The 14,883-nt window shown below is 41.5% G+C and overlaps 1 protein-coding gene across 1 annotated transcript; it reads left to right on the forward strand.

The window, feature by feature from the left end:
* Positions 1 to 451: 451 nt before the first annotated feature.
* Positions 452 to 8,028, forward strand: slc25a33 (solute carrier family 25 member 33). The gene is made up of 7 exons (XM_086141676.1): positions 452 to 607; positions 1,972 to 2,145; positions 3,350 to 3,427; positions 4,491 to 4,591; positions 5,040 to 5,106; positions 6,141 to 6,421; positions 6,507 to 8,028. Exons 1-7 carry the CDS (start codon positions 567 to 569, stop codon positions 6,704 to 6,706), a joined length of 942 nt encoding a protein of 313 aa, XP_085997802.1. The 5' UTR covers positions 452 to 566; the 3' UTR covers positions 6,707 to 8,028.
* Positions 8,029 to 14,883: the final 6,855 nt, after the last annotated feature.

Raw genomic sequence — 14,883 nt, forward strand, 5'->3', positions numbered from 1 at the left:
AAAATCCAGTGTATTATGCAATGAGTGTACTTCAGTCTTGTTGCATCAATCACACCGAGACCAGGAAACTGTACTTCGACATCATTTTTCCAGTAATTTTGTCTCGGTGAATCGTAGCGATCATATAATCACAAAAGTCGCTAGGAGGCAAGATTAGATGTCTCCTGAAAAGAATAAAAACAGGAGTAAAAGGACGTTGTTGACCGAGACGGTGGTTTCCTGTTTTGTTCATTTTCCTGTGTCTTGAAGCAAAAACGCAGCAACTTCCGCTTCCGAAAAGCGGAAGTCAAAGGCACGTGCGCTTACGTCACAGACAACACCCCCTCCCTATCCGATCCGCTTGTGTCATCGAGAGCGGTTCCCCTCCGTCCACACTGCGGGACGGCCCCTGTGCTGTCAGCTCCGCCCTACCGGTTCCTCGTCAGGTACATATACGACAAGAGAGCTGCAGTCATTAAACAACCCGTCTTTTGCTTAAAAAAAACCACATCAAATAAATCGCGACCCCCCCCCCCCCCGGCACACAGTACAGTTGAGAGTATGGTGGCTGTTTGATAAACACCAGGATGGCACAGAAAGACACGCTGCTACATCTCTTCGCTGGAGGGTAAGTCACAGTGAAACCAAACGAGCTAGCTGACGTTAGCAACGGTCAATTCGACGAGATATTTTAAGCGTTAAATGAAACGTTTAACTCAGTAGACAAATTACAGCTGTGTATTTTTGTGACTGCATGTCATTTTGATAATGTCGCCGTGGACAAAAAGCCAACTGCTATTGTCTTTGAAACCGTCGAAGTCCAAAGCGTTACATTCACTCCGAGGTAGCCGTTAGCAAGAAGTATATCCGTAGCGTACGGCCGGGAAGGTCGTATTGTACTTTGGGTGGAAAATGTGTTTTAAATGGCCTTAAAGTATCGTCTGAGAAAGCTTGCGAGTTGCGGTAACGGTCTGTCGTGCCTCTACTTTGCCGTCGTGGCTGTCTGCGGCGCAGCCGTGAGCGGTTGGTTACATGTCGTTCGCTATTAGGTAATACCGAAGCAGGCGTGCGGCCAACCGACGGCCCGCACCACGCTGCTGATGCTGACCGTGAATGTTACACGCATATATAGCTTGGAAGACATCCTGAGATGGCAACTGTAAGGTCAATTGAAATGTCTGACCTATAGATGCATGGTTGACGCCATTTTACCCTTGAAAAGGCACCACGATCTACGGGTTATCTCATGTCCAGTCTTTTTCCCTTAATAAATCATTCGTTGACATGCAACATCTATACACGTCGTTTTCATTTCTTATTAAGAACCAGGCAAATGGGTTGGACGAAGATTGGCGAGGACCACCTGAATTGGTACATCTGGCCAAAACACACGTTTTTAATAAGAGCTTATAGGCATGCCCGTAGTTACCAGAACACAGTTCTGCTTCTGTTTGCCTGGATTTCTTAACTTTGGGCTGAGTATTTATCTTCATTCCCTCTATGTTGTTTCCTTCATGTGTCTGTTATTCTGACTGCTACTCTTATGTAATGAGACATTGGTTTGATTTGTAAGCATCACATCCGGGTAGCTATCAGATGAGTGAATAAATACTGTGTTTGACACAGTCCTCTCCCACGAGACAGCACTGAGGCTTAGGATAATCTGTTCCAGACTTCTGGACACGACACTGACAAGGTTACAGGCACGGTGAAAGGATTTGCCAGTGTGACTTTAAAGAATGGCATTAACTGAATGTGGTACCGTTATATAACTATCTAGAGAGGGTTTCCTTTCCTGTGATGGAAATGTCTTGTCAGATTCAAAGCATGTGATGTATTTATGTTCTCATAGAAACTACTTTGTCATCACATAGGCAAATCAACCTCATCAATGAAGTCAAGTAGGCCAGTTCAATGCTGTGATCTTTCCCTTGGAAGTCAAGTTCGAATCCATATTTACATGGTTGTAAACGAAAACACATCTATTTTCAGATGTAGTGGTACAGTGGGAGCCATCGTGACCTGCCCCTTGGAGGTGTTGAAGACACGGTTACAGTCCTCTGGTCTCACCCTCCGGCCCGTCTTCCAGGTCCAGTTGGGCACCTTGAGTGGGACAGGTGTTATTAGACCAGGGACTGTTTCGCCTGGCTTGCTGCAAGTCCTGAGGTGAGATGCTTATTTTGTATCAAATAGACCCAAGTGGGTATTATTAAGCTCATTTTTTATTGAGTGCTGATGGCATTTTTCAAATGTGTATATATGATGCATTTGTATCGGAAGTATTTTCTAAGTCCAACATACTATGATAAGGTGTAATTGTTGCTTGCTCTTGTATGACAGTGAGCTGTTAGATGTATCGAACTACTGTGCTCAAAATATGGATGATCAAATAAAAAGCCCAATGTTGCATTTTGAACCCCCGCTGTTAAGCAGTGGGCCTTAATAAGCGTGTGGTCCATGTAGTGAGGTATTTTGGTTTCTTTATTTTTCCAGTAATCTATGTGGGAATAACATCTTCCATAAGCACCTGGTGCAGTTTATCATGCCTTGGAGCACAAATGTAACTTTTCAGTTATGTAACTGTTAAGCAGAGCACCTGGGAATCCAATGTAGTTTCTGATTGTTGTAGAGTATCCTTTTTTGTTCATTTTGTTTTCTGCTTTCGTAGTCTTGAATTGAAGGCCTCTAATCCTGTCCTACACAAAGTGACAGTGACACACACAATGTCTGTCTCATATTTAGCTGTTATTTCTGCTGAGAATGGCCAGAAAAGCTGAAAGTATTTCATAATATATCATATGAGACTGCCTTGTTTGCTGTCTGGGACTCCTCCTTTTCTTTGTAACTCTTATGCAATTCTTTAACCGGGGAGGTGCATCAGTTTTAAATCACGCTCAGGGAAATGGGGCCACAATAAACCAGTCTGGACAAGTGTCAGTTGCGTCTGTAAATACTAAATTAAAAAAAATTCAAAATTGACCACATATTTTCTCTGTACTTCAGGTCATTGTTTTACCTAAAGGAACAGAATTTGTGTTTCAAAAGCTGCTTGTGTTATTTTTTTCAACCTTGTTTATTTGTGGTGTAAGGGGGGGACTACTTTGACTTGCAATGTGGTTGTTAAAGTTGACCGCTGGGTGTTTTAGAAGAGTTGTCTGGTATTGGTAAGAGCAATGTGTTTGCACTTTTTGAGAGCGAGTGACGTACTTGGGGTTAAATAAATAGTCTGTGCACGACACAACTAATCTATTGCAAGGGGTGGATCTTGTGTTCATCACCTTGCCAAAGTTATTCATATGAAATCATTGGATTTACTATCTATGTTGATGTTACATTTTTCGATTTTGAAGTCTATGTATATCCTTTTCAGATCAATTCTTGAGAAAGAGGGGCCACGGTCACTTTTCCGTGGTCTGGGGCCAAATCTTGTCGGTGTGGCCCCCTCAAGGTATAGTGCATCTCCACTGCATACTTGCATTGATTAAGTTATCCCTCTGTTATGTCAATGGCAGGTCTTTGTAACATGTCAGAAAACTCTAGCTATCTAATGATACCCGGTGTTGACACAAAATGACATTTATAATGAAGAAACCAGTCAAATATTGGCACAATAACAGCATGTAAGACATTCTTATTTTTTGCATCAGGAAACACGTGATTACTATACAGTGATTCATTATTAAAAGAAAAAAGAAGACAAACACTGGATGTTTATTTTCAAATAGTTTTCCCTTAGATATTGAAAGTACTGAAACTAAAAAAATGATATGTTATATTTGCTGGGTTTTCTACATATCAGTTTGTATTAGTTGTGTTTTTTGTGGGCTAAATGACACACAGAATCTTTCACATATTCCAGTTTGCGAGGGTAGCGTCCAATGGTCAGCTAGTTATAGCTGAATCTTATTTGATGGGGCCAGAGTAACTTTTAATGTGTCTTTTACACAATGTTACAGTGTTGGGCTTAAAGAGGTACAGCTTGTACAGTCTCATTTTCACTTAAGGTTCTATTTTAAGTGTCAACAAAGGCCAATACGTTGCCGTGTTTCTCATTTTGATGTCGACAATATGACAGTGACACAGACAAAATGTCAAAATCCATTTGCCACAAAACACTGATCGGACTTTGAGGTTTTTCTGTTAAACACTCATGGATTACTTTTGCAGTGGTTAATGAATAGCTGCAACATGGTTCTTTGCTTACTGACACTCGACCTGCCCTTCGTTGTACTGGCGCACTTGGCCGGCCTTGTGTTCGGAGCGGCTCTGTGGGCAACTGTGATGCCCAGTGCTTATTCAGCCCATTCTGGTGCAGTGACGGTCTGTTCCAGAAGGCAAGCAGAGAGAGAGCTGGGGCTTGGGAACATGTTGCTCTGGATACATACTCTCTATGAATGATCTGAATCATTTACATAATTGTACAGCAGTTTTTGAAAATGCACTTGCACTGTGTTTGAGTCCTTACAGCTGCTTCTGTGTAGAGTCCTTACCAGTTTTTTCTGTGTTTTTAGAGCTATTTACTTTGCTGCATACTCGAAATCTAAAGAGATGTTCAATGGGCTGTTGGTTCCTAACAGCGGAGCAGTGCACATGTTCTCTGCTGGTGTTGCAGGTAAGCAGTTAGCCATTGTAACACACATGGAATGGATACAACATCCTGAATACTGCCCAAATAGTACAATCCAGTGCCCTACTGAAATAGTATTTGTTACCTCACACTTACTTCCTACAGTCTCTTTCCTTAATCATACTTTTGCTAGGCTGTTCTTCAATCCTCTTTTGCCAACTTTTTATTGTAATTTGCAAACCTCAAACAATCCACAAAACTTTGTATCTTTGGAAATGTGCTTATTTATTTGTCAGTTGAAAAGAAACTAATCTTTAATGTTTGCACAAATAACTCCCAGTGGGGTGTAATTTGGGAGATTTTAAATCAGTGTGTCATTGCATTTTTTTTGTGTCAATTCAGTTTGTTCAGTATTGGCATTTTCTCTTAACTTTAGAATGAGGGGCAAAATGCAGTGTAAGACAGAGTATGCTTATTTCTTACTTTTCCACAGCTTTTGTTACCAATTCGCTGATGAACCCCATCTGGATGGTCAAGACCAGGATGCAGCTGGAGAAAAAGTGTGTACAATCTTGACGAGCCTGCCCTTTCCTGCATGTTCTGCCTATAGACAGACTGGTGCAATGAAAATCTTTTTTAAAATAATCATCTGAGTTATATTTGTGGGTGTGGAGCCTGCACAAGAAAGGGACCTATGAGAGAAACCCATAACGGACAGCCTTCCCTGCACGTCCTTGGGGTATCCAGTGCATGACACTGAGCTTGTGATCTGGCTCCATAAATACACAGTGCTGACGCACTCTCCTGTGTGCAGAAGAGTCTATATTTACATTCCCAAGTACAGGGCAGTAGTATCACGTAAGGTCAGAGGAACAAAATTTTTCATTTTTTTCTTGAAAATTGTCACGCAACAGAAAATACTGGCATTTTTGAATGAAAGGGTATCTGTTGGGTCAGTTCTGGCAAAATTCATTTAATCTGTGTGTGCCACTTTCTTTGCCTGGCAACCAGACAGATCTACTAAGCTCATGTTTCATTTCACTGTCCATGTGACCCCCTCCCATTCATCTAATATTGCACCAGTCACAGTTATCTCAGAGTTTGCACGATATCTCATAGTCACAGGCTGGAAGGAGAACTGCATTCTTTCAGTGATCTTTCTATTTAATATCAGGTAGCTTATAATAAAACTGTTCTTAGATTTTAATAGCAAAACTAGAAGCAGTCCTCAGGACACAAAGATCCACCATCAAACCGGTTTCAGCAATATGCAGTCTGTTTACATTTAAATGTTTCACTGTATTTTCTTTACAAGTTCATACAAGTTCAGTGCTTTGGGTTACACAATTTCTTATGGTAATCACGTGAAATTCTTGCTGAGGGATCTAAGTTCTAACGAAGTCATTTTCCATTGTAATTAAGTGAATTGTTTGCCTTGAATGTCATATACTCCGCTGCTTTAATGCTTCGTCTTATCTTGTTTGTATTGTCATTGCTGTTAAGGTAATAGCTGTTAAGTCAATAATATTAGCTCTCTTTTTATATTTAAATTTTGATTGCGATTAACAGTCCCATTTTTTTTTTTTTTTATCAGGGCAAGAGGAGAAAAGAAGATGAATGCATTGCAGTGTGCCCGCTATGTTTACAAAACAGAAGGGGTGCGGGGTTTCTACCGAGGTCTGACTGCATCCTATGCCGGCATCTCTGAAACTATGATATGCTTCCTTATCTACGAAACACTAAAGAAACATCTTGCTGAGAGCCAGCTCAATTCCCCAAACAGTGGAAATGGCAAAGGCGCATCAGATTTCCTTAGCCTGATGATGGCAGCTGCTTTTTCAAAGGGTTGTGCATCCTGCATAGCCTACCCACATGGTAAACCAAACCAGCATTCATCTCTTTCAAACAATCAATACATCATTGCGAACTAGAAACATAAACTTTTTTTTTGGTTCCACAGAGGTCATTCGGACAAGACTGCGCGAAGAGGGCAGCAAGTACAAGTACTTCTTCCAAACGGGAAGATTGATAGCTGTGGAGGAGGGATATGCAGCTTTCTATAGAGGACTTATTCCACAGCTAATCAGACAGATCCCTAACACAGCCATCGTCCTGTCCACATACGAACTGATTGTCCATCTCCTTGGGGAGTCCAAATAGAGATATCATTCAGAAGATGGTTCTCCTGTTATTTCATGGAGAGCCCTACAAATCCTGTGCTGAGAAAGGACCTTTAAAAGTTGCAGCAGATACAATTTTCAGTGTGGTGCTGGAGAGACTGACAGTGGACATGGAGCAAGTTGTACCCAAAGAGCTATTTTTTTTGAAAGGTTGTTGTTAGTTCATCAAAATAACCCAATAATTTAAATTTTGTATTCAACCTGCAAACCTGTGAAAAAGGTCATCATCTTCAATGACTAGTGTTAAGTTAACTAAATTATTGTTTCTTGTTATTTTATGACAGTTTGTGTCCTTTTTATCAGTGGTAAATGTACCCACACGTTTATTTGAAGGGAACCTATTAAGATGAGGTGCTGTTCCTCACATTTAATGACCACATTGGACATTTTCGGGATATATGTTAAACAAAATAATGTAACGGGTTTGAAGTTTCATATTTTTTGTTAATATATATATATATATATCTATATATACAGGCTTATCTGTTTTTTGTTTCTGGGGGGGAATGTCAACTTTTTACAACACGAGAGCTTGGATGCTTATTTGACCAGTGGCTCAATAAAATGCATCAGTTGGGGACTGAACCAACACTGAGATGTTTCTGTTAATACCCAATAGTGCCTTTACTGGACTGTGAGCTGAAGATAGTGCTTACAAATCCAAATATGATCGAGACTCCAAGGTACCTGGTAAACCCTACCTCACTCATTTTCACAAGTCACTTCTCCATTTATGTAGCTATCAAATGTCTAAACTCCTTAAGAGCTTTTTTGTACCTTGTTTTGAAGAAGTGCGATTTTAGGATCAGCCTCCGTAAAATACAGTAACATAATTGAAGGTCTTTGAAAGAGATCTCTATTGATTTATCTATCTCAGTTCACTTGTCGACAATTGCATGGAGTCATCAGTTTGATTATAAACACCACCGGAACAAGATCCAAACTGTTTGCCCTTTAGTATTTATTGTCTTTTTTGTTTGTTTGAAAGATCCCTTGGACAACTAGAAAATGTTTTACCGGGGATTCGCAATGCTTAAGCCATTCTAACCACTGGGATGAAAATTACCAAGACATATTTCCTGTTTTTCAATAGACTTCCAGTGCTCAGTATATTTGCTATTGTAAACTGGCTAGAATGAATAGTGGTCACTTTTTTTTTCAACAAAAAAATCAAGGACCCCCTCCTCCAAAGGGCCATGTACAGCAAAAGCATTAACTGACACATTTCCAATATCTTTGACCGCATAAGTTTTCTTCACCTTGTTCTTGGCTCAAGTTAATAAAATATGAGTGGTGACTGCCGAAGTTTGATGATTTTTACAATTAATTTGAAGGTCACCTGTGGAGGAATGCGCCATGTACACCACAGCTGGTAAGAACCATTTGAAAATATCCTCTATAAGGAGGGAAAATTTTTCCATTTACCAATTTGAAAAAGTTTTCTGTGATCAGAAAAAGCTTTAGACATTTGTCACAGACCAATATTATGTAACTCTGGACATTGGGAGTACAATGCAGTCATATGCAGGTACTGCTCCTGATTTGCAGTGTACCCCTGCATGCCACACTTAAAAGTGACTCAAATGACGCGATTGAAGTAATTACGTTAACCACTGTATTACATTTAGTGCTATGATACAATAACATTTTAAAGCGTGCATAAGATCCTCAAGAGCAATTGGTTTATTTATTCAAGATGTTGACGGCTAACTCGGATGTTCGCAAGTTAAAGTGTGCTGCTCCAGCTGCTAATAAATATTCGGCCGCTCCAAGTCTGGTCGACCTTGACTCAGAGACATTCCCTTTTTATTATAATTCTCTCATTTTTATTCCCGACTCAAAGTGAGGTTGGGCTGCAGAAATAAGAGAAACTCGGCGCCAATGCCAATATCAACGACTTAACAGACAGGACACCTGTACCCAGCGTGTAGCTTGCTTTGACCGGAAGTGGGCATAAGGGGAGGCTCAACTTCCGGGCATCGCGCTATAACCCGTCGACAACATGTGAGCCGACGTCAAATTTAAAATCCTTCAAATTGGATTTTAAAATTCGTAAGTCACCGTGGAGGGGATTTCCCTTGCAAGAAAAAAACGGCAATTATCCGAAACCTCAGCCATCTGACTTGGTGCCGACTTATGTGTTGTGTACGTGACCCTTCTAAATTCACTTCCGGTACTGAGAAACGTAAATTGTCCAGGTGCACATCTTGTACCTGCTCCAAAAGCTGGATATAGACACTGAGATGTAACATTGTGATGGCTCAAAGATGTTATTATACCCTTTGAAAGCTTCTCATTTCAGGGTGACAGGGTTTCTTCTTTTTTCCCCTCTGTATTTTACGGTGCCCTTTCACCTCGCTAAACTTGTCGTATGCGGAGGCAAGGTGGTGCTGTATTATTATTGACATAGAAATATAAGCCCTTTCCTTTCTCATATTTTCCTTTCTCAAATGACATCTGTGCCGGTTTACACGTTCTATTGGTGTACCTTTCTATTCCTGCTTTTGTTAAAGGCTCACAGCCCAGTCGTCGTAAACATGCCGTTCTGTTAATGTGTCATTCAAGAAAAACACGCTTCAACTGGCAAAGGAACAGTTGCCTTCGGGTCTTCTTTGTTGAGCATAAACAACACAGGGCAGATTCAGGTACTTTTTGAAAGTACTTTTGATGAAAAGGGTCACATTGCCCTTAATATTATCTTTTGTTAACCAAGAAATTGGTTTATTTGGTTTATAATAGTAAATGATTTTCTTGCACTGACAGGTAAATATTGTATTGAAAATGCATGGGTGTGTGTGTGATTGAGCATATTTTTTTATGTTTTGATGAAGTGGTTGAGTATTGTGATACTGTGTAGCTGTCCCTGTTAAAGCTCAATATGTTAAACTCTTTCTGTGAATGAAAATGTCTATATATTGCAGGGAGAAACCCGATGACCCATAATTTTGCATGAATAGTATATCACAGCAATATAAAGTTTGTTTCATATGTCCTTAATTAGCTGAAAAACATGTCATTTTGGGTGCCAATTTATTCTATTTTAACCATCTTAGGTTCAAAAGGGTTAACTAAAATTACATTTGGGTCACTGGCTTTATCCCAGCCGGGAGCCTTTTTCTGTGCAGTTGTGCACCTTTCTACTTTGGTGTCCCCTGGGTTCTCCAGTTCCCTCTCACAAATTGCCGTAGGCTCACTGGGTACTAAACTTGCCCAAATGTGTGAATGAATTAGTGAACAATTGAACGTGTCCAGCACCCTGAGTGCAGGATAAGCAGTATAGATAAAATACTCTGAAGTTTCCTTGTTCATGTTTTATGGGATTGGTCAAACTTTATGTAAAACTGGTCTTCTTACCTTTGAAGTTCATGAAAAAAACAAGCACACAAAGTAGTATTGCAACGGATAAGCAGTTCAATAGTTTTACTTTTTGCTAAGTGTCAGTGTACATTTATATTGTGTGTGTGTGTGCGCGCGCGCGCACACACACACAAACATTATCTGTCATTCATCCAGCATGTAACGTCACAGGGATTTACCCTGGGCCAGTCGCTATATATATATATATATATATATATATTTCAATTGATTGCTATTGTGAAAACTTGAATATCACAGCAGCACAGGGCAAGAGGACAAGTAACAAAAAGACAAAAATGAAAGCTACTATACATAAAAAAACAATAGATAAAGACATTGAAGATAAAATATACACACTTGCATATATACTGCTCAAAAAAATAAAGGGAACACTTGAACAACACAATGTAACTCCAAGTCAATCACACTTCTGTGAAATCATAGTGTCCACTCAGGAAGCAACACAGATTCATTTTGACTTGTTTTAAGGGCATTACATCAAAGTTGGATCAGCCTGGAGTGTGTTTTTACACTTTAATTTTGAGTGTGATTCCTAATCCAGACCTCCATGGGTTGATACAATTGATTTCCATTGATCATTTTTGTGTGATTTTGTTGTCAGCACATTCAACTGTGTAAAAAGCAAAGTATTTCATAAGAATATTTCATTCATTTAGATCTAGGATGTGTTTTTTAAGTGTTCCCTTTATTTTTTTGAGCAGTGTATATCCATCCATCCATTCATCTTCTGCCACTTATCTTGCACTAAGGGCTGTGGGGAATGCTGAAGTCTACCGCAGCTGTCATCAGGCGAGAGGCAGGGGACACCCAGGACTGGTCACCAGTCAATCGCAGGGCCACATATCCAGACAGACATTCTGTGGGAAGAAACCTGAGAAACCCTATGCAGACACAGGGAGAACATGCAAACGCCTCACACACAAGGTGGTTTATGGTGACCTCTGCCTGCCTCTGGAAGAACAACTCTGCTGATATACACTATATATACACAGAGTATCGGTGTGTGTGTGTGTGTGTATTTTTTTTTTCTTCTTTCGGCTTTTCCCTTCAGAGGTAGCCACAGCGAATCAACTTTCTCCGTCTAACCCTATTCTCTATACCTTCCTCTCACACCAACTACCTTCATATCCTCTCTCACTACGGCTTTAAATCTTATATTTGGTCTTCCTTGAGACCTCCTGCCCGGAAGCTCCAATTCCAGCATCCATCTACTCATATATTCTCTATTCCTCCTTTGTACATGACCTAACAATCTCAGTCTGGCTTCTCTTACCTTCTCTCCAAAACGTCTAACATGTGCTGTTCTTCTGATGGACTCATTCCTGATTCTATCCATCCTGGTCACTCCCAAAGAGAACCTCTACATCTTCATCTCTGCAACCTCTAGTTCTGCCTCCTGTCTTTTCGGCATTGTAACAGTTTCCAGGCCATACAGCATCACTGGTCTCACCACGGTTTTGTACACCTTGCCTTTTATTCTGGCCGATAGTCTTCTATCACATAGTATCCCTGAAACTTTTGTCCACCCATTCCAACCTGCGTGGACCCATCTCTTCACCTCTTTTCCACAGTCTCCATTCTCTGGACTGTTGACCCCAAGTACCTGAAATCCTCCAGCTTCCTTGATCTTCACTCCTGTAGCCTCACTGTTCCACCCAAGTTCCTCTCATGCACACACATATACTGTATTCTGTCTTGGTGCGACTAACTTTCATTCCTCTCCTTTCTAGAGCATACCTGCATACCTCCACCTCTCTAGATTTTCCTCTACCTGTTTTCTGCTTTCACTACAGATCACAATGTTATCTGCAAACATCATGGTCCATAGAGATTCCTGTCTAACCTCATCTGTCAGCCTGTCCATCACCATTGTGAACAAGATGGGTCTCAGAACTAATCCCTGATGGAGTCCCACCTCCACCTTGAACTTCTCTGTTACCCCTACAGCACACCATACCACTGTCTCACAGCGAGCAGACATATCCTGCACCAGTTTAACATACTTCTCTGCCACTCCAGACTTCCTCATACAATACCAGAGGACCTCTCTTGGCACCCTGTCATATGCTTTTCTAAACATAATGCATCTCCCTCTGGCCTTCTCTGTACTTCTCTATTAGCCTTCTCAAAGCAAATACTGCATCTGTAGTACTCTTTCTAGACATGAAGCCATACTGCTGTTCACAAATGCTGACTTCTGCTCTTAGTCTGGTTTCCACTTCTCTTTCCCATAACTTCATTGTATGGCTCATCAACTTTATCCCGCTAGTTTCCACAATTCTGCACATCCCCTTTATTCTTAAAAATAGGCACCATCACACTTCTTCTCCATCCTTTAGTCATTGTTTCACTCTCTTAAGATCCTGTAGAATATTCAAGTCAGAAAATCCACCGCTGCCTCTCTTAGACACTTTCACACCTCCATGGGTATAACATCAGTACCAACTGCCTTTCCACTCTTCACCCTCTCCAATGCCTTCCTCACTTCACTTTTACTAATCTGTGCTACTTTGTGGTCTACAATAGTCACCTTTTCTACCCTTGCCTCTTTCATTTTCCACATTCATCAGCTCTTCAAAGTACTATTTCCATCTTCCCATCACTCTTCTAGCATCTGTCAATACATTTCCCTCTCTATCCTTAATCACCCAGACCTGTTGTACATCCTTTCCATCTTTATCTCTCTGTTTCGCCAACCTGTATAGATCATTCTCACCCTATCTAACCAAGCATACAGGTCATTGTACGCCCTTTGTTTTGCCTTTGCTGCCTCTATCTTTACCTTACGGTGTATCACCCTGTACTCCTGTCTGTTCTCTTCAGTCCTCTCAGTATCCCACTTCTTCTTTGCTAACCACTTTCTCTGTATATACTCCTGCACTTCCTCATTCCACCACCAAGTCTCTTTATCTACTTTCCTTCCAGATGAAACACAAAGCATTCTTCTACCTGTCTCACTGATGATAACTCTAGATGTTGTTGTCGAAACATCTGGAAGCTCACCTTGACCACCCAGACCCTTTCCCAACTCCTCCCTGAAAACCAGTCAACACTCCTCCCTTTTCAGCTTCCACCACTTTGTCCTCTGCTCTGCCTTTGTCCTCTTCATCTTCCTTGTCACCACAGTCATCCTACAAACCACCATCCTATGCTGTCTGGCTCCACTCTCACCTAAACTACTTTGCGGTCACTGAGCTCTTTCACGTTACCTCGTCTATAAAAGACGTAGTCTGCCTGCGTGCTCCTACCTCCGCTCTTATAAGTTACCCCATGTTCCTGTTTTTTCTGAAAAAAAGTGCTCACTACAGCCATTTCCGTCCTTTTTGCAAAATCTACCACCATCTGCCCCTCTGCATTCCTATCCTGCATACCAAATCTGCCCATCACTTCTTCATCCCCTCTAATACCTTCACCAACATGTCCATTGAAGTCTGCACCAATTACCACTCTCATTTCTGGGAATATTCTGCATCACTTCATCTAACTCATTCCAGTACTTCTCCTTCTCTGGTGTGGTGATGAGGGTTTTGCAGGGTTGCCGGGAATTGAGGAGTTGGACAGCTGGGGATGAATGTTGCCCTTTACCTCTGGGTTTTGCAGCCAGGGCAGCGGAGTCTGCAACCAGAGGAGAGCCACTAGATGTGGGACTGATCTGCAAGGATCTTTTTGACTGTTTTTTTTTTTTTTTTTTTAATATTTGACTGTCATTGAAGTGGGAGAGAGGTCTGGGGAGTTGGCAGATTATTTTGGTGCAGATCAAGGTGGTGCGCTCCACGTGATTCCTGTCATGATGGAGTGGAACCCGTTGGTGAAGGAGGAGGTCATGACGTTTTAAATGAAGGCACAAGAGAATGTGGATAAGATTGTGCTATTAACCCCATATGACCTCAGCATCCTGAGCAGGTTCTGCCATTGGTGACATTTCCTGATGATTTCCTCAGTGTCGAGGAGAACTTCAGGAGGTTGTTGAACTCAGTGCCTAGATATCCATACTTCCTCACTGTTTCCACTGGCTCCCCCTGTACGGCGGTGGTAATTTCCTCTGGAGAGCGTGACGACCATGTCCTTCTTCTTGCTCACATTCAGCTCCATGCAGGAGGATTCATACCAGAGCGCAGAGTCCTGTTGGGCGGAGCCGTTGTGGAGTGCGGGACCGGACAGTTGGGACAGGAGGACAGTGTCATCGGCGTACTTCACCAGGTGACAGTCCTTTTGGGTGGACCTGCAGTTGTCAGTGTAGAGGACGCCGCGCAGGGGAGACAGGATGCAGCCTTTGGGTGAGCCAGTAGAGGCGAAGAGAGTGTCTGAGGGGACGTTGTTTGCCAGAACCTTCTGTGGTCTGTTGGTGAAGAAGCTGATGAGGCGGTGGTTGAGGTGGAAACGGGTTATCAGCTTCTCTGTCAGTATGTAAGGTTGCAGGGTGTTAAAAGCAGAGAAGTCGGCAAATAGGAGCCTGGCTGTGAATAGAATCAGCGAGGGAGCTCTTGGCATCGTTCACCCTGAGCCCTATAGTCAAATTGGAGAGGATCAACAAGGGGTTCAGTTACTTTGGTGATGTGAATTTTTACTTCTTTTTTTTTTTGGTAAAAATGTAATTTAATTTTTGTAAAAATTAAAAAAAAATCATTTTTTTTTTTTACAATTTTATATATATTTATCTATCGATAGAGACGTATACATATATTTATATAGAGAGACAAAGGCAGGAGTCGATGTGGCGGCTTATGCTGACCTCTGCCTGCCTCTGGAAGAACAGCCCATCTCGGCCGAGAGCCGGCG

The sequence above is a fragment of the Fistularia commersonii genome, chromosome 34 (genome assembly GCF_037954325.1).
Source record: "Fistularia commersonii isolate RoL2024-O1a breed Wild chromosome 34, RoL_Fcom_v1.0, whole genome shotgun sequence".
Taxonomy (NCBI): Eukaryota; Metazoa; Chordata; class Actinopteri; order Syngnathiformes; family Fistulariidae; genus Fistularia; species Fistularia commersonii.

Bases quoted from the DNA above. Each gene is read 5' to 3' on its own strand.
- slc25a33 (XM_086141676.1), top strand. From the start codon at position 567: ATGGCACAGAAAGACACGCTGCTACATCTCTTCGCTGGAGG. The intron at 3,428-4,490 runs GTATAGTGCATC...CTGTGTTTTTAG, and splicing joins GTCGGTGTGGCCCCCTCAAG to AGCTATTTACTTTGCTGCAT. The intron at 4,592-5,039 runs GTAAGCAGTTAG...ACTTTTCCACAG, and splicing joins GTTCTCTGCTGGTGTTGCAG to CTTTTGTTACCAATTCGCTG.